This window comes from Ceratosolen solmsi, unplaced genomic scaffold, assembly GCF_000503995.2.
Source record: "Ceratosolen solmsi marchali unplaced genomic scaffold, CerSol_1.0 scaffold41, whole genome shotgun sequence".
Classification (NCBI taxonomy): domain Eukaryota; kingdom Metazoa; phylum Arthropoda; class Insecta; order Hymenoptera; family Agaonidae; genus Ceratosolen; species Ceratosolen solmsi.
In genome coordinates, this window is record NW_011948424.1 from 1,340,900 (window position 1) to 1,362,486 (window position 21,587).

Here is a 21,587-nt window from a genome sequence, read left to right on the forward strand (position 1 = left end):
TTATCATTTTAATTTCGTAGACAGACGTTTAAGAATGAGATTGTAAATTTCTAAGAAGAGTTAAATTCTATTTCAAATTAATTGCTCCTACAGTCGATCATTTTGAATAAATTGATTTTGCATGTGAACAACTATTTTTTTCGAGTCCATGAATTTTATTCTTTATTTTCTATTGTTCAGTTAAAGAAAAACATAGGAAAAAATTTGTATAAAATATACTTTTATTTTGAAAATCTCCTATTTTTTTTCTTCGTATTTTTTGTTATTAAAATTAATTAGTTCTGGTCATTGTATGAATATTATTCTAGTTTTGATTTTTAATTCTAATAATGTTAATAATCCTTATGCATATTTCAAAATTATATTTGCAATGGAAAAAATAGTTGTCAAAAAAGTCTTTACTAATTTATTGAAAATAAACAATTACATTGAATTAATAATGTTTAATATAAAAATCTTTTTTCCTTTCTTTATATTCAGAATATATGAGAATTTTAATTCAGTTAAAGTATCAATTTGCTTTAAAATTTTTGATAAAAAGTTTGTAATTTTACTGCGCCTCAAAGTGGAATGATCTGTTAATATATATATATATATATATATATATATATATATATATATATATATATAACAAAGTATCCTCATTGTCGAGATTACTTGCAAGTTGATTAATCAATTGTATAAAGTCCAAATAAAATTGTTCGTAACATACAATAAAACTCTATTAATGACTCGATTACTTGTGACATCACTTAGATTAGAACTTGTTAGATTAGAATATGTATATATATAAAGATGATGACTACATGGTACGAAATAATTATCAATAATTATTAGATTGGTGTGAAATACTAAGCGACAAATATTATGCAATTTTAAACCCAATAGAAAATGACTATTTAATCGGATAAATAGAGGGTTTTATTGAAGTATGCTAAAAAATAAATCTGAGATAAGAAAGCCTTGATCGAGCGATGGCACTTGAGAATAAGAATTTGCGGTTTAGTTACCAACAACTCAATAATCACAAAAGCACTTAATCATAAAATGGAGCGATAAATCCTACTCATTAAAATAATGTTAATAGTTCATTATTATCCCGTCCACTTTAAATTATTTCATATTTATAAAATATATTTGTAAACGATATTTATTATATAAGCTATATATATATATATATATATATATATATATATATATATATATATATATATATAATTAAAAAGCAATCGAATATTTAGTCAAAGATTTTGATTTTGCAATCGTATAAGGAATTTTTGTTTTTGCTTTAATAAAGAAGCGAAGCATATGCCTCTTTCTTTAGTATGTCATTAATAAATTGACGTAATCAAAGCGCGAAAGCGGACACTTGGCGTATGATACGTTAAATACCTAATGGTTACGCTTATGTCTTTACGACAGCAAATTATGCATAAATTCATTAATGTTTAAAAGAAATATACAATTGTCTACAACAATACCTAAGGAAAGTTAAAAATTACTATCATTTCATTGCAACAGCTATAAAACCTTCCAGAGCCTATGTAAAAAGCATTTTACAAAAGCAAAAAGTTGAATTTTATAATTCGTTTAATTTAAGACTAAAACATAAAAATTCAGCAATTAATGGGCATCGAGCGATAATCAAGTTGCTATATCCATGCAATAATTAGAAAAGACGATTAAATATATTGTAACTTCTGGATTTTCTATCACTTTCCGGAAATAAGAATTGGCCGTATCATAGCAGCACATAAAAATTTGATTCTCTTTTTCAAATACAAAACAACTTTTCCGGAAGAAATCACATTGAATATAAATAACGAATTGAAGCATTAAAATTTCAAAATATTCAAATCTTTCACAAGCATTTTAAACAAATAGTCCTGCCGTAATTTTTATTTAATCCTTCGTCAGATAGCGATTATTGGCAAATAGTTAATATTATTATTAGTTTATAATGTTAGGGATTACTCGGAAATGACATAACCTCGGAAAGTAAACGAAGGGATAATTGGTGACAAAGAAACAATGAGCTCCGGCGCAAATTCGTCTCCGAGATTTTACATTGTAATAATGCGTGCATGCGTATGTGTTTCGTGTGCGCCGATGCGTCCCGTTGGATGGAAATCGTCAGTCTGGATGGCCGACCGGGTGGTAGCCGGTAGACAAGGTTTTGCGCATCCAACGTCAAAGGAAACTGTAGGTATTCTGAACAGCTCTACTAGTCGATGACTGTTGCTGTTGCTGTTGTTGTTCAACGCTCGTACCGCTTTGCTGCTGGTGATGATGTTGCTCGAGTTGCTCCAGCAACTCGGTCCGCATTCTTATCGAGCCACTGTATGTGTGCACCTGCATCAGAAACAACAGGTCCTAATTTAGATTCGTCAATCTTTAACTTCGGGGCATTAGAAGTACCGAGAATTCGCTACACTTTTCGTAAATTATTAGGTAAGCTATTTTATCAGAGTGTCGGGCTTTCTTGGGGATTTCTTATGTTTGTTTATGTTTTCGCGTGGGTTTAATTAATAAATATGTGCAACGGACGACATCGCGAAGGTCCTTCGTGTAACGCGTTATGCATTAATTAGCTTTCGAATTATCAAATTGTCAGTCTTTATAATTGCATTGGCATATGACAATTGTAATTAATGAAATCGTTTACAAAAATAAAAGCCTCTCCTCCTAGTCTTTAAAGCTCAATCGTTTTCCATTTGTTTTCCTTTTGCATTAACATATGCATATTAACGTAATGTAATCGAATATCCGAATATCCGAAACTCTCCGAGTATCGAGAGATATTTTTTAGCAGATAATATTTTCAATCATTTGGAATCCCGGAGGAAAAACAAATTGCTCACAACAAATTGCTCGGATTAAATTAATTTTCAAGCGACATTGTTTTTTTACATCTTATTGCAAGTGGAAATTCTTTTGAAAATTGAAAATTATTTAACGTTAATTAATGAACGAAAAATTTCTTGCCCTCGATAAATGGCTACAAAATAATTTGAATCGACAATTACGTCACTAAACAAAAAATTGCAAATACTATTTCAGAGATAAAAACATTAACGTCTCTCGATGAAATTAATTGCAAATACTCACTCATAATAAAACTATTATTCATTCAATAATTAAAATAATAATTATATCTTCTAATATAATTTAATCTATCAAGTACAGTAGGTTTGCGAAGAACATTAAGAATTAAAACAGTAAAAGCAAATGCATTCGGATCGCTCGATCGATTTAATAACAACTCGTGTATTAATTGATTTTACTGATCGACGAACAATGACAACTAAAGGCGAATGATTATGAATGTTTAAATTAATGATAAATGTTGAAATTTGGTAACTATAATAATGTTGATTACGGTAAATTATTCACCGACAAGATCGATTAGATTAGTCGTGAGCAAATAAAATTATTTATAGCGTTTTTTAATAAATTTTGAACATTTTAATTTAATAATATTAATATACTCGAACAGCAATAATTTCATAAAAATCACGATAGCTTGGACGAATAAGTCGTCTTTAAAGAAAAAATCCAACTTTCCTTTGTTGATAAATTAACTTGAAGCTTAAAAAATCTCAGCTTATTTCAATTAGAATATAAAGCTATTTGGACAAGTAATAACGTGCGCTGATAATTAATTAGATAGAGTTAATTAACTTTTGTAATATTATATGATAGATAGTAGTACAATTCCTTATGATTTGTTCGCCGTGTATGTTCGTTGGCTTAGCAATTTCCTCGAGAGACATCACTCGTGAAAACCGATAGACTTTAAAGGTAAAAGTACCTAATAAGCAATTAAATTAAATTAAATTCGAAAATCCAAAACAAAACAAAAACAAAAAAAAAACAAAAAAAAAATCAAAAAAAAACAAAAAAAAAACAAAAAAAAAATCAAAAAAAAACAAAAAAAAAACAAAAAAAAAATCAAAAAAAAACAACAAAAAAAAAAAAAAAAAAACAAAACAAAAAAACAAAAACAAAACAAAACAAAAAAACAAAAAAAAAAACAAAAAAAATAATAAGCTTCGCTACGATTGAAACGTGTTTTATTATTCAGATTTGGCACAATTGTTGAAAGGGAGGTATCGTCTTAATAAATAATCACGATTATTTCGCATTATAATAAAGATGGTAATAAGCTGACGATAAACGAGCGAGATGGCCATTGCCATTAATTAATTAATTAATTATTGATTGTGTGGATCGGATAGGTTGAACTTTCGATTGCACGACATCGTTTTTAGCTTTGTTTTATCTACTCACTGTCCGTGTCAAACCAAGACTTCTGACTGTGGGAGAAAGAGATCAACAGAGAGTTTGCCGAGCACCTCGCATTATCGGCACTCACTCGAGGGGAGTTAGACTTCCGCTGCTGACTCTTACTTCTCTTGGATCCGGTGCGGCTACGGGCCTTCTATCTTGTTGCTGTTGCTGTTGCTGTTGCTGTTGCTGTTGCTGCTGATGATGATGATGCTGGTGTTGCTGGTTGTTCGAGACGGATGCTCCTGGTGCATTGCGTATTAGTTGATTGGCCACGACGTATTCGGTAAGCTTAACGTCGGCCGTCCCACCAGACTCCAGGGGTATGGGGTTCTGACGGAAGTGATCGAGCATGTCGTAGATCGCCGGGAAGCAGAGGTGTTGTACTCGGCAATGTCCTTGATCGTTCAGAGTCATCCGTAGATGCTGAAGAGTTTTTAGATGGGAAAATGCGTTCTTAAAAGTATTATAAATAGTTGAACTTATTTATAAATTCGTTATATACAAAACACTGGATGAGCAAACGAATTGACAAAATTTTCATAAATAGCGAATAATATGTCATCATATAATTGATAAACAGTCGACATTTATAGTAATAGCGTTACAGAACTTAAGTGACGTTAGTAGCTACTCGGAATAAAAATCCTTGACGATCCTTGACGATCCTTGACGATCGATATATATAATACAATTTTTCTCATTGGTAGAATAATTAAGAAATAATAGTAAAATATAATTAAAATTAAAATCAGTCGTTTGAAGTATGGATTGGTTTATTGTTTTGCCTTTTATTTTTTTTTTCTTTTTTTTTCTTTATCCTTTTAAATGGAAAAGACGGTAAAAATTTCCAAACAAATACTTTTATTTGCGCATTAATTTAAACATAAGCACTAGGAGACTAGAATTTACAGTCAACTAAAATTTAGAGAACCGACAGAATTTAATCTATTACTATTGGCTTAATCACAGGATGCCTACGAATACAGAAATAAAAAAAAATTATATATTAATAAATTCTTAATTACCTTGGCTCTACCCTGAAAATTGAAGGTTAAAACATACTCTCCTTTACGTGTTTCACTTTGTCGTACTAAGAACGTCCCATGACCCTCTGTTGCATTATGCAAAACAAGCTGCGCAGCATCGGATCGAGGAAGTGTTCCATGAAACCACGGATATTCTCTAAGGCTATTCGAAAGGTCGACCTCAATTTCATTACCAGGAACTGCTTAGAACGTAATAGAAGTCAGGAGTAAGTATTTTTAACATCTATTAATTACTATACTTAATTATGATAATCGAAGGTGTGTGTAGATCAATAAAGGTGCAGATCAATAAAAGTAAATTATCCTTCGTGAAGTATTTTTGGAATACTTGGAGATAGGATTAGAATAGAAAAATAAGTTGCTGCTAAAGCAGCAGAGCGAGCTTACTTTGTTCAATTTCCTGTTGAGAGGAGCACAATTCTAAATTACTGTTACTTCGAGCTCTGAGTCTTGGAGGGAGCTCCGGTGGATTTCCCTGCTCGTCCACATGATCCAGCGTAGAGCGTGTGCTCTTGCTCGCTGAATTAGCCCTCACCCTGTCACCTTCCATATTCAATGATGCCGATCCATGCATCATGCTGTCATTCATTACCGAGTCGTTAACGCCGCTGTTTATAATATTCGTTAGTCCATAGATGTTCCTCATGCAGTACCTAATAGTGGCCAACCATGACCTCATGTCGCTCGGGTCTCGCGCCTCTATTATAAATTCCCTCTCGAGAGTCTTCAAGACAAATGTGTTCTCATGATCGGGCATTTCCAAAGCCGTCGTCTCCCGAGCTTCAGTAATGGACGAGCAGAATATACCGTGACGAGGTTTTGCTTTCGAAGAAGAGTAGAATTCTAGCATGTAACCAGCGCTGGCTTTGACCAACGCCAGTCTACACTTTTCAAACTTTTGAGGCACATCTGTATTTTCAATAACCATTGCATTCACAGTCCCTTCTTTTCTGCACTCGACGACAATCTTGGACAGTTTAGCTTTGGAATGTTTGTCCATTCGTCGATTATCAGAGTGCGAAAGCTCCACCTCGTCGCTCTGTTGTTTGTGAAACAGGCCCTTACCCTTCTTGAGACCCTTGAACGACAGACGTCGAAAGAAAGCCTTGTGCACAGGTTTTGCAGACACTATTTCACCATCGTGTTCGGAATAGTCACTGAATTCCTCGTGCGAGGAAGTACGAAGTGGTATTCTATTGTTTTGATTCGTAGAACTAGCCTCGCGATCGTTGGATACTAATTGTCGTGTGTTAACATCATGGGCAGATGGAGATCTAATCGATAAATAATTACAGAACTCGTTACAACATAATTTATAATGATCATAGATATTTTAAAAAGCTAAAAATTTATAGCAATTATATTATTTTAGTCGAGATGCATAAATATACACTGGATTATTATAATATAGAATTTTAGCAACCAAATCACATAGACTGTATGATAAGTTCGCATAATCTCCTTTCCAAGATACAGAAAACCTCCAAGTACATAAAAGTCTAACGTTGCAAACATGACAGCCGAGCGGGCATTAAATTATTTAAATTTTTAAACCTTAGACTGAAACTAAATTTGGCGTTCAATTACATTAATGGAATAATACTCGTCTTTTACAGTCTGGATCAATTTTAAAAATTAATCATCTTATTTTTTAATTTAAACTTTAAAATGTTACAATGCAAATTCACTACAAAGCTTACGCAATGAAGAATTGCTAGACGACAATGAAACAATTTACTTTTTTGACATCTTATTATTTAGAATATTATACAATTACATTTGATAATTCAAATTTATTTGATTGAATTATATTCGAAGCACTTATATTCATTATACACTTATTTGATTGTTTGAATAAATTTAGAGAAATTTATGTAGTATTCCATTGGAAGAGGCGGGGGGGGGGGATGTAAGAAAGACAACAGGGAATACTTATTGTAAAAATCTAGTTGGATATTATATTTTAAAAATGTACAAGATTAATTGCAAAAATCAATATTGAAAGAGAACCTTTAGGAATTAAAATCTTAATACACGCGAAACAGTTTGAAAAATCATTTGAAATTTATACTCAAGGTTGTATTAAGATTTATTAATACTAGTTTTTTCTTATTCGATTAAATTTTAGTCTTATTTGTTGCTTAAATTACAAGAATATAAATCAAAATCAAATAATCAAAGCGATTGACTTCCCTTTAGAAGACATCTGGAAAACTATAATAAAGCGTACGGTTTAATGACCCTACAATTTACAAGTTACAGACTGTTGCGAGCTTATCCATTTATATTCTGTCATGTCTGAAAGTGGAATAATTGGTAAGTGAGCTACAAGTGAATTTAATGACTCCTAATACACGATGTTCGTCGAGTAAGCCAATTAGAAATTAACAATTCTATATAAATAGGCAAAAGCTCTTTTTTATTATTCTACTAATCTACATTCTAATCTGCTAGGCTGACTTAATGAAAAATAGAGATACGTAACTTAAAAGTTAATTTTATTAAAATTAATTAAGCGCTGTATTTTTTGGTTGGCCTTTAGCCTTAAGCAACTATAGATAAACAAAACTAAACGTTATAACAATAATTAATTATAGTATTTTTAGTTTCAAATGCTTACTGCTCTTGCTAATCCAATGTTTATAAAATTTAACCACTATAGCCACTAAATAGTCAATAAATTTTTTGTTCCAGGAGAGTAAGAGTAGATAATAATTAAGATTTTATGCTGCAACTAGTAAAACGTTAATGCCATAAATTATTGTACTCTAATTTATTGGTATTTGTTGTTACCATCGTCGCACAAAAATGATTAAAACCTGTGGTGCGATAAGCATTTGGCACAGAGAGATCGGTGAGTTTCATTATCGCAAAGTAGCAGAGTTTTAATGGTCTTAGAGAGATAAGTAAGCCAACAGCAAGGTGCATACGAGACGAGTTGCTTCGACAATTAAATGTAAGAATTCCTACTACGATGCAATTAAATAATAATAGTGCAGACACGTTGGGAGCGTCACGTACTTGGCGGTGCGTCTGAGGTACTCCACCTCGAAGTGATCGCAGAAGGTCTCGACGAATTTCCTGAGAAAGTCCTTGTACGAGAGATTCGCCCTGGCGCTCTCGGTCAGATCCAAATTAACGTAGGTGCAGAAGGCCTTGGCGAAGTCGGAGGCTGCGGCTCTCGCGTGCCTTTCGCAGAATTCGGTCCAGTCGTCGGAGCCGGCGAGGTCGACCGACGGGGTCGCTATCGCCGTCATTATTGCGCCGCTATTCATCGTTCGTGGAGTCGAGAAGAGGCACGGCTGGGAGGGCCCGGACAACGGCCAGACGTGGGGCGGCTGGTGCCCGATCAGCGGCGACGGCGAACTCTACGAAGAAGATGACCGCGCCTGTCGGCGACGGAAGCGGTGACGACGGCGGCGGCGACGGCGGCGGCGGCGGCGGTGACGGTGGCGACCGGCATCGCGCGAGTCGTCCTCGCCCTCGACCAAGACACCAACAGAGCCCAATGACAAACGAGGCATTCGAGGTCGGACGGCGCTCTCCTCGACGGCTGCGGCTCCCTCACACGACCGGATGCTCGCCGTCGGCTTCTCCTACGCAAGGATAACCTCCTCCGATCATCTTCTACCCTTTCTCTATGCTGAACGGGCAACGTGCATTCTCTCTCCTCCCTCCCACCCTCCAACTCCTCCTCGTCCTCTTCCACTCAATTGGCCCGCACGCGGCTTAACATATGCCTCCGCACCACCTCGTCTTGGCACTACCGGGCTTCTTTAAATCGCCAGTAGGAGCTGGGAGGCGAGGGTCGTGGACCCGGTTCCGGGCCTCGAAGCTACGACGACTTCGGCTGCGGGTCGTGCACGACTCGCTCGGACAACGATAGTCCTTCTTCCACTCATCGGGGTCATTGGCAATGACAACGACGGCGGCGGCGAGGGTGCTCGGCCCGCGAGGCGTACATGTGCCGCGCCAGGCTCCGGGACGACGACGCGGGACGTCGACGGTTGAAACGCGAGGGCGACCAAACACTCGAAATCGCCTGCGCATGCCCGTGCGTCCGTTCATGTGTGCGTGCGCGTGTGCGCGTCGTAGCGACGCGGCAGCGTCCGTCCACGTCCAAAATATGCTTTGGCGTTCGACTTTCTCGCACTTCGTTTTATTCGAATTGGGCGATAAGGTGGAGGATAGAGGCTGTCGAGCTTGTCGCGCAAGTATAAAATAGATTCGCCTCAAAGGTTATGCGATTGGCGGAGAAGGGGGTGGGGGGGGGTGGAGGAGGAGGCAATGAGTCTGTGTTTTCGAGCAGCCCGGGTGCCACAATGTATTTTATGCCTCGCGCATGCGATTATAATAGTTTTTTTTCGCTCGGGGCCGAAGTTCGTATGGTAATTGGGCGTCTCTAGTGTAGTGGCATTAATACCAAATGAATTATTAATGAAATTGCGAGGCGTTGGCCAACAAGGTTTACGAATAAAATAATTTATTACAATCGGGCCATCGGTCAAACGATTTTTATGTCCCTTATACTCGAGTTGTTCCCCTTGCTATTATTAAGCATGCACAATGACCATTTGCCAAGAATACTTATAAACAAGGACAAGTATATATTATTTAGTTACATATGAAATAACGTGGTTGTGGAGCTGTAAGAATGAATAGCCGTTGATGTAGATAATAAAATTATAGATTACGCTTGCTGTTAAAGAAAATCAAAGCCATTTAAGTCGATGAAAGATCATAAGATAAACGTCTAAATAGAAAATGATGAGATTAGAGTTTTCTTTTAGGAATAAGAGGATGCTTTCACTGGCCTGGCATCTTAAAATTTTTTATTTTAATTTTCTAAAATACGACCGAGTGATTGCGACGAATGCTATCATATTCTAATGCAAAAAACAAATCTTTTCTCCTTATGCGACCACTTTGTTTTTTAATTTTAATTTTTTTATTTTTTTATTTTTTTGTCTTTTGGATTTTCTTATTTTATTTAAATAGCATAAGTAAACAGAATTTAAAAGTTTAAATAGCTCTGTATTTTTTTCTTTTTTATTAGCACCTACAGCTGTTTGAATGTCCGAAAATTTCTAAATCTTGCATGTAATCATGTATACGTAATGTTTAAATCAAATAGAAATATTCTAGTTTATTTATTTCTCACTAGATCACAAAATTTTTTCAAATTTTTTTTTTTTTTTTATTACTGTTACGATACTTTGAATTGATGTAACTAAAAATTCTTTGACAAACAACAATATTGTTTATTAATTCATTTCAGTTCGTATGTGCAATATATTATTAATAATAATAATAATAATAAATGTTTAATGTTTAATTATAAAAATTCACAGCTATTTAGTTAAAAATGTAAACTCAATCGTTCATTCCTAATAGTCAAGATTTTTAAATGTTTTTACGAGATAAATTAGATTTTTTATATAATGATTTTATCGTGTTTTTCATTTACCTTATAATATACAACAGAATATTATATTCAAGATATAATATACAACATATAATGTTATATTATAATGTTACACGGCTTTGACAATTTTATTTATTGAATCTCTTTTTTCCTCACTTTTATCTCAGTTATTAAAAAAAAAAAATCATTATTATGATATGCGTAGCTTCTATTAATTTATTGCAAAGAATTTGTTTTGTAGTGTCAAAATTTTGTGCATTCTAACCTTGAAATTAAACATGGCTATATATATGCATATATATCATACTTAATGCGCACGCGCACGTAAATGCAATTCTTTGTAATTGAACTTGAGTAACGTAAAAGTTCATTATAAAGAGAAAGTTTCGTAAGCTACAAATCTAATATGTAAAGTCCTACAATTATCACAATCGCTTAGAGCGAATTTAGTGATTTTGCCTAATCATATGCTACCATCAATAGATAGTTCTTTGATATAAGTCAGATAATACTCGAAAATGTATAATTTATATATCAATAACATATGTACATATATAAATGCATGAATTATAAAGGTAAATGCAATAAATAAATAAAAATCAGATTTTAAAAAATGTACAAAGGATTATTCTATTTCATTGTATGTATGGACTAGAGGGTGAAATCGAGAGAGAGAGAGAGAGAGAGAGAGAAAGCGGTGTCACGACGTTGTGGTAGGTTGTGTGTCGTTGAATCTTACGTCGTGCAGCTCTGAAAAGGTGACTGACTATCCGTCGATGTTTAATGGCTCGATAGTTAAAAGCCATGAGATAAGAGTTATCGATTCTTGAAAAATCATCAAACATCGTGCGGTAAGCGAAATACATGCAAGCGTGATATACGCAAGCCCGGTAAAGTAGCGAAACAATTAAACTTATTAAATGATTCGTGGATGCCAATGTAGCCAATAAAAAAAAGCACGAACAATTAATATAAAATCTAATCAGCGATAACCCATAGTCTGTAGATATAAAAGTATTGCGCATATTGTAAGCCCTTTGGTACCGTTAAAACATTATCTTTAGAAAAAGTTTGATGATTGAATGGAACGTTAAAAGTGCGAACGTATATTTTATCGTTAAGCAGATTATAAGAAGATTTATAAATATGAAATTGAGAATGCAGTAGATTGTGGAAGAATTTTAATAAAAATAAAAGAGATGCGTATGGTAATTATAGACTGTTTATTGAAAGGATTGTATAATTGAGATACGTTTTTATTAATAAGAGAGTGAATTTTTAATTCTCACAGTTCAAAGCCAATTGGATAAAGCGTACGATGTTCGCATACTTTTTGACTAAAATATGCCGATTACGGTACAATCATCGCTGAATCCTGAGATATTGGACGTGAAGTCAGTCAGGTATTGTAGGAAGAAGTCGAGGTCATTGTAAGCTACGATACGGCTGTTGAGGACGAGATGGGACCTTAAAATCGCCATTTATATACTTAAAGTACACGCGCGAACATACACACACAAACACACGCACACGCAAAGAGAGAGAGAGAGAGAGAGAGAGAGAGAGAGAGAGAGAGAGAGAGGGACGAATGATTATGGCAGAAATTAACGAGGCCCCAGCATTGAAGCTCGACGTGAAATCTCATATCAACATCTACTTATTACGGCTTATGCAGTCGAACTTAAAGTGAACGTTCAATGCTATAACAAGTATAATGGCCTCATATAAAAAGTATAATTGGCAAGATAATGTTGAAGTTGGATTGGCAAGGCTTAATAAAAAATAAATAGGCAAATCGAAGAAATCTAATGTCAGCTATTTATTTTCATTTTCTATAAAGAATCGAGATCGGGGTCAAGACGCGGTATATTAAATTGCACAGAAGAGCACGAACTCTTTAGAATAAAGTGTCTTTGAGGGCTTAAAATTCAATACTGATTATAGGTGTGATTATTTTAGAATTGGTCCCAATAAATCGATATATCGAGGAGCTGAGAAGCTCAAAGGTAAGCGAGGTTTTTAACCCCTTTAATATAGCTGCACCGTATTAACTATGTAATTATTTCTTTCTTTTTTTTTTCTTTTTTTTTTTTGTCATTACATTAATAAAATAGAGTAATGAAAATTAAATTCCTTATATCTCTTATATTCTTTGCACAAAGAAAAAAGAAAAAGTTACGTGAAAATCAAATGATCCACTCCCACCTAACTAATTATATTATATAGCCAGATTAATGGAAATCATCTTCGGTTTAATTAAAATTATTATTACAAAATCAATATAATTTTCACGGATTATTGCACAGATTAGAAAGCAGAAATTTATGTGAAAGAAAAAAAGAAAAAAGAAAAAATCAATAAATATAAATGTTAATTAAAAATAAAATTTATGATATTTAAATTGTATAAATTAAATCATAAGCTAATATGTGTTTGTACAATTCGTTAAATTATGAATTTCGGAAATAAATTTTAAATAAATTATTCTTGGAAATACGAAGCAAATCATTATTTAATGATACACAATTATATCGATTTATTCACTACAGAACTTCATGATAAAACTTATTATTGCCATATTTTAACAAATATTGGAATGCTTCTTAAGCATTGTTGATAAGCTTTTTCGAATCTATAGAGATTAGTATCCTGCAATAAGGAAGAGTATAAAAGCGTAATCCTAAGATCTTTACACTTTAATTAATTCGCTAGTAAATTTACAAAATATGGATCTTCAATGATGACTTCCCCCTCTGGATCATATTGACCTAAAAGTTCAATTTTAGCTGCACTCCCTTGTGGTTGTATTCGGCCCAAATGTTCAATATTGGAATCATCCATTCCGAAAATCCAGTCGAAAGTATCAAAGTCATCCTTTTTTATCTTACAAGAGAGATATATCAACGAATGTATAACATCGAACATTTTTATGTCTTTACCTATTCAATATCTCTATATATATGTTCATTTATTTTGCTTGCAAAAATATAACTTACAATTCGAGCCACGTGATAATAGTCGGTGATTCCATTTTTTTTAAGAACTTCAATGGATTTTGTATTAATACTTTTCCCCTCGTGATATCCAAATAATGCTGCACTATCAACTTCCCAATCGTTTGTGATATTATTATCCGTAATATATTTTCGAAAAACAGCTTCGGCAATTGGCGATCGACAAGTATTGCCTAAAATGCATATTCTCCTTAATTTGACATTTCTCACAAATTCAAACATATTATGGTAATTTGTAGGAAAAAGTCTAGTCTTTTCAAATACCAAATTCCATTATTTAAACAAAAAAAAAAATCTTTAATTAATTATCATTATTACGGGACATTCAAATTTTTAACTCTTTTAAAATTTAATTAATTAAACACTCACCAAAACAAACCATGAGAACGCGTTTCTTTTTTGGCGTATTCTTCTGCATGTTCTGTTATTGTCTACGGATAACATAAAGATACAAAGCTCATTGTGAATTTTTAAATTTGCCAACAACACTGTTGAAGGACAAAATTAACGAAATTAATCAAATTCACAACGAATTTGAAGCATTTCAGTGTTCAGCTGCCTTACTTCCAAATATATTGATACGCATGCGCAGTATTATGAATACATTTTGACGCTTAAAAATATTCGAAAGCCATGTGTTCTCTGTAATATACTTTAATAAAAATATTTTTTTATATTTATTTAAATTGTGAGGAAAATGTCGTTTTTTATCAGAAATCAACATGATAATAAGGGTTTTACACGAAAGGTAATTGTTAATCTCTTATTACTGTAATTTAATATTCTATAATCCGATTTAATAAAGTTTTAGGTTAAAATCGAGATTAGGCAGTTATATATTTTTCAGTAAATTTATCAGTTAAACGAATTGTATTTATGCATTTATATTTATTTTACAGCAATTTTTTAAATACATACATACATATATATATATATATATATATATATATATATATATATATATATATATTATAAATTCATGTTCATACATAAATTGTTGTTATAATATTAATTACTTTTCAACAATCGTTGTATATCCAATGTATTAATATTAATTATATTGTATAAGAATACAAATATTTTCTTATTTTAAAAAATTTTTCAAATATTCAAATACTTAATTGTAATAGGTAAATGGATTGAAACATAAGGATTCTAAAAATCAAGGATCAAAGGGAAAAAAAAGAAGTTTCAAAAAGCACGCTAATGATAATGAAAGCATTGGTAGTACAGATGAAGAAATTGCTGAAGAGGAAGAAAGGTTTTCATTCTTTATATTTTATTGATATTTTTTATTTATATATAATTGGTTTCACGCTTTATATGTAAGTAAATCATTGTAGGGATAACAGAAATTTGGATAGTAGTTCGGAAGATGAAGATGAAGAAACAGCCCAGGAAAAACGCCTTAGATTAGCTAAAAAATATTTAGAAGAAATAGAAGAAGAAGGTATATAATTTAATATAAGAAAACATAAAATTTTATATATAACGTTAAAGAATGTGTGTGTGTGTGTGTGTGTGTGTGTGTGTGTGCGCGCGCGCGTGCGCGCGCGCGTGTATGTCTATAACAAATTAAGATTCTCAAATTAAATTTCATTTTGTATTTTAGAAAGAGATAGAGCGGACTTTGAAGAAGGAGCTATAACAAAACGATTAAAACAAGATTACCTAGAGGAGAAAGGTCGCTTAAGGAAAATAATTGCTGATACATATGTAGGACACGATACACCATTCATTCTTCGGTGTAAAGATCATAAAAATTCAATTACGTGTATTTGTCTCTCTAGTAATGGGCAATTCTTATATTCTGGATCTAAAGATGGTAGTTTAGTAAAATGTAAGAGCAAGGAATTTTATAAAGTTTAATTAATTAAAAATTTATCATATTATATGTTTATCATGTGTTTGTCGTTAAAAGGGTCGCTGCATGATAGACAAAAATTAAAATCACTAAAGGGTAAAAGTAAAAGTACAGCAGGGATGTCTAGTATACGGTGTATGGCAGTTAGTACAGATAATAAGTTTCTGGTCAGTACGAATAATTTTTTCACTAACTTTACATCCCATCTGTTAATTGTAAATTTACATCGTAATTTTATTTAGGTCGTAGGTGCTGATGATTCGAAAAATATAAAAGTCTTTTCAGCATTAGATTTAAGTCACATAAAAGACTTGCAGGGTCACAGAGATATAGTCTCAGGATTAGTATTTAGAATGCATACGCATACACTGTACTCAGCATCCTTGGATCGATGTGTGAAAATATGGAATTTAGATGAGATGGCCTATGTCGATACTCTCTTTGGACATCAAAGTGGAATAACTTCGATCGACTCTTTATCGCGTGAAAGAGCCATTACCAGTGGTGGATTCGACGGAACAGTGAGAATATGGAAAATTGTTGAAGAATCACAATTAATTTTTAATGCACATGGTGGTAGTATAGATGCTGTAAAATTAATTAACGAGGAAAACTTTTTAAGTTGTGGAGATGACGGACAATTGTGCGTTTGGGGTTGTTTAAAAAAAAAACCATTATGCAGTGTATCCGAAGCCCATGGAAGGGATGAAATTAATAGTTTACCCCATTGGATATCTAGCATTGCTACATTCTTAAATACAGATTTAGTTGCTTCAGGTTGGTTTAATAGTAAAAAATATTTGAGTATTATTTTTTATACCTACACACGTGTGATAATAAATATAATAAAAATTTTATAATTAAATATTTAAAACAAAATATATCTGATAAGATCACAAGTAATGACGAGTGCATGGAATGATTAAATTATTTGTTACCGAGACATAACATAAAAAGAATAATTTAAATTTAAAGTATCAAAAATTGATTATTTTCGAATTGAAATAAGAGAGAATCGATTTAGTAATCCTTGTTAACTAAAATTTAATATTAAATATTTAATTGTATAAATTATTCAGTAATCCCTTGAAAAATAGCCTTTCACAAAAGCTAATTTATCTATAAAGAATTAATTAAATTGATAAGAAAATTGTGAATAAAATTTTTTTGCTCCCATTAAACACTAATGTATAATATTAGTTGATTTGTATCAACAAAAGTAAAAGTTCTGAAATAGTAGACGATAATAGAATTGATAATTTTTAATTTAGATATTTTGCCTCTGTTGTAGGTTCTAAAAATGGTGTGATAAAACTATGGAAGTGCGGAGAGTCATTTAGAAGTTTGCATCCTTTATTTGATATAAGCATAAATGGGTTTATTAATTCCCTTATTTTTACGTCTGATGGAAAGTATCTCGTTGCTGCAATTGGACAAGAACATAAATTGGGAAGATGGTGGCGGATTCCCGAAGCCAAAAATAGTATAGCAATTATACCACTTGTAACGAATAATAGGGATTTTCAAATAAAATAATTGCAATAAAGTAATTAAATGGATTCGATTATTGAAATCGAGCGAGTAATTTATGTCGAGAAATCTGACAATGAAATATCAATAGTTTGTATATTTGTTCATATACTTATGCCCATGAAATCGCCTACAATCCCTACTTTCCAATTTTTTCAAACAATTTCTCCACTTGTATTCACATGTCGACACTCTCAAAAAATCTTAACGTAAATTTCAATCCGATAAGAGAGCTGATTTTTTTTCTTTTTTTTCTCTTTTTTTTTTTTTTTTTTTTTGCTATGTTTTTAAAAATCATTCCAATTTACCATTGCAACACGGTACGATTGTTCATCGTTTCAATTGTCGTGCGCGCTCCCATCCTCGTGCTTCCTTCCATTATTTCATTATATTTTATGCCAATTTTAATTCAATAATATTTGTTTACTTGTTAAGCTCTTTTTCTACACACTTTACATACTCAACATTTTCTACATACGTATTCCTAAATCTTAACGAACGTTGATCTTTTTGATCATCTTATTATTATTCCCGTTAAAACATGCGTTTCGTCGTTGTACGCCACTTATTTATCGCTTGTTGCGATATAAATCGAAAAAGTCGGCATAACGCATTTACTTTTATGTTATTATTGTTAACAATTTATTCAAAATAGTAAACACTGTATTTTACTATATATATAAAAAAAATTCATATATTTATTTCATATATATATATATATATATATATATGAAATATTGAAACTACCGATGGTAAATCATGTGTTAGAAAAATGTTATTGTACAGTAAAAATTAAGACTTCTTAAAGATTATATCTATGCCTGTAAACATTTTTTAAATACATTAATAATAATGTTAATATACGTTTATTTAATCAATAAAATAATATTTAAAACATAATAAGGTGTGTATTTATATCGAAAATAAAATTGCTCGCAAAGCATAAAACAGCTTAAAGTATCTATGGGTCTGCAAATCTGAAAATACATTGGCCAATAACTATTGTTAAGATTATAAAATATATAAGAATACAAATATTTACAATATAACAATGTATCTTTGCTTTGCATCAAAAGTTTAATTATATATTCAATTTGTGTACGAGCTAAGCGTACATTATTTTTAAATTACTTTAAATTAATACTCAACACTTTGGTAATCTCGATAAGCTGAAACTTCCAACTGATTATGCCTACCAATTTTATCGACAGTATAAGCCAACAACTAATCCACCAGATCCATGAGTTTGTAATCCGAAACTCGTATCTTATGATCCATCGAATCCCAAACTTCGCAAAAGCTAATGGAACTTTGGTGGCTGACCAGCCCACCAAACCTTGAAAGCGACGTGCCCGCGAATATCAAATTCTGCGATACAATTATAGAACGATAATGTTCACATGCGCAGTGGATGCTCGTTTCACCGATGCTCGAAATCGCTCGGTATTCTACATCAATTGCAATCGTCGTAAAAGACAAAAATCAAAAACTTCACAATGAACTGTAGCGTAGAAAATTCTCAAGATAAAGAGGATTAAAAAAAAATTTTTTAAAGTATATGTATGTTTATTTTTCATTCTAATCATCAAATTGATACCACAAATCTATCATTTTTATTCCTTTTAAATAATGCATAATTTATAAGGCAATTTGGCATTAATGGGCAGAGTAGTGAAAATTATTTTTTGTTATCTACAATTGCTATTACTTCAAATTACTTCGATTTTGTAGTTTATTATTTGGATTATTATTAGGCGTTGCGTGAGTTTATTCTATTTTCTTTTTAACTATATATGTTTAACTTTGGACGACGATAAAAAATAATTAGATTGGAAATTCATAAAAATATTTTATTCATTACATGCAAAATTTCATATACAATAAGCACATTCCATGTTCTTTACAAATTAAAGAAAAAGAAAAAAAAATGAAAAAAAAAGTTATATCATTAAATGAAGTAGTTTGCTCGAAAATTTCATTTAAAATGTTATTGAATAAATAATAGTGTAAAATGTATTGTTGGTAATACATATTTTAATGGATAACATAGCAAGTCATTACGTTGATTTCGCGTAAAAATATTGTTGTTGCAAATAATTGAAGAATTAAAAGTAGTATTTACTTACAACGTCGACGGTGTAATTTAAAATATTTTGTACGCAATTATATTGCTCGTCTGCGAACTTTGTTCTATCTATTTTTATCCCTTTATATGCTTATAGATAAAGACAGTAAGTATAATGCGGTCTATCTATATTGGATAAAGTTGGGGTCAATGACAAATCGCAATAATTATTATAAGACAATATCAATTCGTCATAAAAATATTATTATAAGACTATTGATTTTATATTAAAACGATACGATATGCCGATACGCCGATACGAATATAATATTTGAGAATATAAAATTTTTAATGAAATTATCATCAACAATATTACAGTGTAATATTATCGTAATTGTGTGCGCAAAGTTAATATTAAACATTGAATGAGCATTATCGGATGGGTTTGCCTATTTAAAATCATTATAAAAAATTAAACAATCTTTTATTTATATGAAATTTAATTTTGACATAATTCTTGAAATTACTGTTGTTGTGAGGCTTTTCATGATTCTACTACCGGGACAATTCATCTAACAGACATAAAGACATTAAATTTTCGTAGAATATTGCTACGAGGGATTTCCTTCGCATTTAATTGCTAAATACTTATTAAGGTAAAGTTGTTATATGAAATTTTCACTTTGATGGCCAACATTCGTCACATCACTGCAATGTCGATGGATTCAATGTCGAGAGGCAACGAAGATAATTTTTATCCTTCGTTCTATAAATTCTAATGTAAAATTGTTGAAAAGCATAAACTGTTATTAAACTTTAGCTTTTATGCTTCGAACTTCAACATTATCGTTATTCGCAAGATAAATTCATATTAATCTTGTTTCAAATTTTTAATACGATTCATTCTCTATTATCTTGGGATAAAAATTGAATTTTACAACATTTTGTTATTTAAGAAGAAGATAAAAATGTGTATATTAAAAGTTAACACAAATCCCATAAAAGGGAATTTAATTTACCATCGTCGCACTATGCAGTGGTTCTTACATTACCGTATATTTATCAATTTTTAAAATTCCATACTTAAATGCTCTTCCAAAAGCACTGAATACAAAATTATTTGTGCCTATCGTATGCCAATGTTATGAATAATCCTTTGTTTAAAAAATTATTGAACAATAAGTATTATTTCGAATTTGATCAAAGAGTCGACAACTTTGCGATACGTTAAACGAATAATTTTAAGATAAACATTTTACCGAGCATTGCTTAACTGTAAATTGTAGTGAAAATTTCGTCTCGTAACGAGCGAATGAATGTTTCGTTGAAAATACACAATGTCGATCGGCCACATTCACGCGAATAGCTCATGTCGTAAATTGCCATTTTTTTTATTGACCTTGAAATAAGGATAATAAGGATAATTCCAAAAATTCAAGCCCTTTCCCGATCGAGTCGTCATTGCGGAATACAAATATCCCCATAAAAACTTTTCAGAATCGAATCTACAAACCTACAGCACAAATGCCTTTGCATTGCGATGCAAAGAATATTAAACGTTCAACAATGTTTTCGAGTGGCGAATGGTAAGAATAAATAATTGTCAGCGAAAAAGGAGCTAAATGCGATCGAATTCGTGGAAACGGCGATGCGTGACGATAGTTGTGGAAGTGCTGTTGCAAGTCTTCGGTCGCAGAATTCGTAAAGGCGGCGAACGGGCGCAGCTAAAAATTCTCAACCTACTGAATCATGAGCCAAGTGGCTCGTTGGCGTTAATTTACGTCTTTATCAAACCACAATTGACGTATTGGTTAGTGAAGGGTTGAATACGTTACGACTGATTCTGGTCTGAAATATTAACGTAAGATTTTTAGAATCGGCGAAATACTCGTTGTGATTCGGTTCCGTTGGCAAAATAATAAAATATACGCTTATAAATATCAATTCGTTACATTGTGAAGAATTTACAGTTAGAGAGAGAGAGAGAGAGAGAGAGAGAGAGAGAGAGATAAGATAAATTATGAAGTTGATAGGAGTAGAGTATCTTTAAGAGATTTGTCTTTAAGTTTGATATTTTCTTCATTTAGGAAAAATAAACATTCCATATTATAACATGCGTATGTAAAGTAATAAATAATACTCGAGAATATAATAATAATGAAATTAATTTCAATAATGATGCTGCGTATATAGCAACTTTTTAATAGATAAAATATAATTAAAAAATCAGTGAAATAATTAATTGTGTATAATTACAGCACTTTTATTTCTATACAAAAAAAAAAAAAAAAAAAAAAAAAAAAAAAAAAAAAAAAAAAATTTTTTTTTAAATTTTAAAAATATTTTTTCACAC

At 31.9% G+C, this 21,587-nt stretch overlaps 3 protein-coding genes across 3 annotated transcripts; 1 reads left to right on the top strand and 2 right to left on the bottom strand.

Annotated features, from left to right (window-relative positions):
• Positions 1-1,892: 1,892 nt before the first annotated feature.
• Lnk (SH2B adapter-like protein Lnk) lies at positions 1,893-8,997 on the bottom strand. Its single transcript, XM_011499945.1, has 6 exons — positions 8,358-8,997; positions 5,724-6,610; positions 5,316-5,515; positions 4,525-4,713; positions 4,411-4,464; positions 1,893-2,352 (listed from the first exon to the last, which is right to left on the bottom strand). The coding sequence occupies exons 1-6, from the start codon at positions 8,609-8,611 to the stop codon at positions 2,191-2,193; spliced, it is 1,746 nt and encodes a 581-aa protein (XP_011498247.1). The 5' UTR covers positions 8,612-8,997; the 3' UTR covers positions 1,893-2,190.
• A 4,332-nt stretch (positions 8,998-13,329) lies between these two features.
• LOC105362692 (low molecular weight phosphotyrosine protein phosphatase-like) lies at positions 13,330-14,187 on the bottom strand. The gene is made up of 4 exons (XM_011500177.1): positions 14,145-14,187; positions 13,758-13,948; positions 13,483-13,644; positions 13,330-13,410 (listed from the first exon to the last, which is right to left on the bottom strand). Exons 1-4 carry the CDS (start codon positions 14,155-14,157, stop codon positions 13,330-13,332), a joined length of 447 nt encoding a protein of 148 aa, XP_011498479.1. The 5' UTR covers positions 14,158-14,187.
• A 187-nt stretch (positions 14,188-14,374) lies between these two features.
• On the top strand, positions 14,375-17,408 carry U3-55K (U3 small nuclear riboprotein factor 55K). The gene is made up of 7 exons (XM_011499946.1): positions 14,375-14,523; positions 14,906-15,036; positions 15,128-15,225; positions 15,388-15,615; positions 15,697-15,806; positions 15,882-16,416; positions 16,931-17,408. Exons 1-7 carry the CDS (start codon positions 14,473-14,475, stop codon positions 17,173-17,175), a joined length of 1,398 nt encoding a protein of 465 aa, XP_011498248.1. The 5' UTR covers positions 14,375-14,472; the 3' UTR covers positions 17,176-17,408.
• The last annotated feature ends 4,179 nt before the right edge of the window (positions 17,409-21,587 follow it).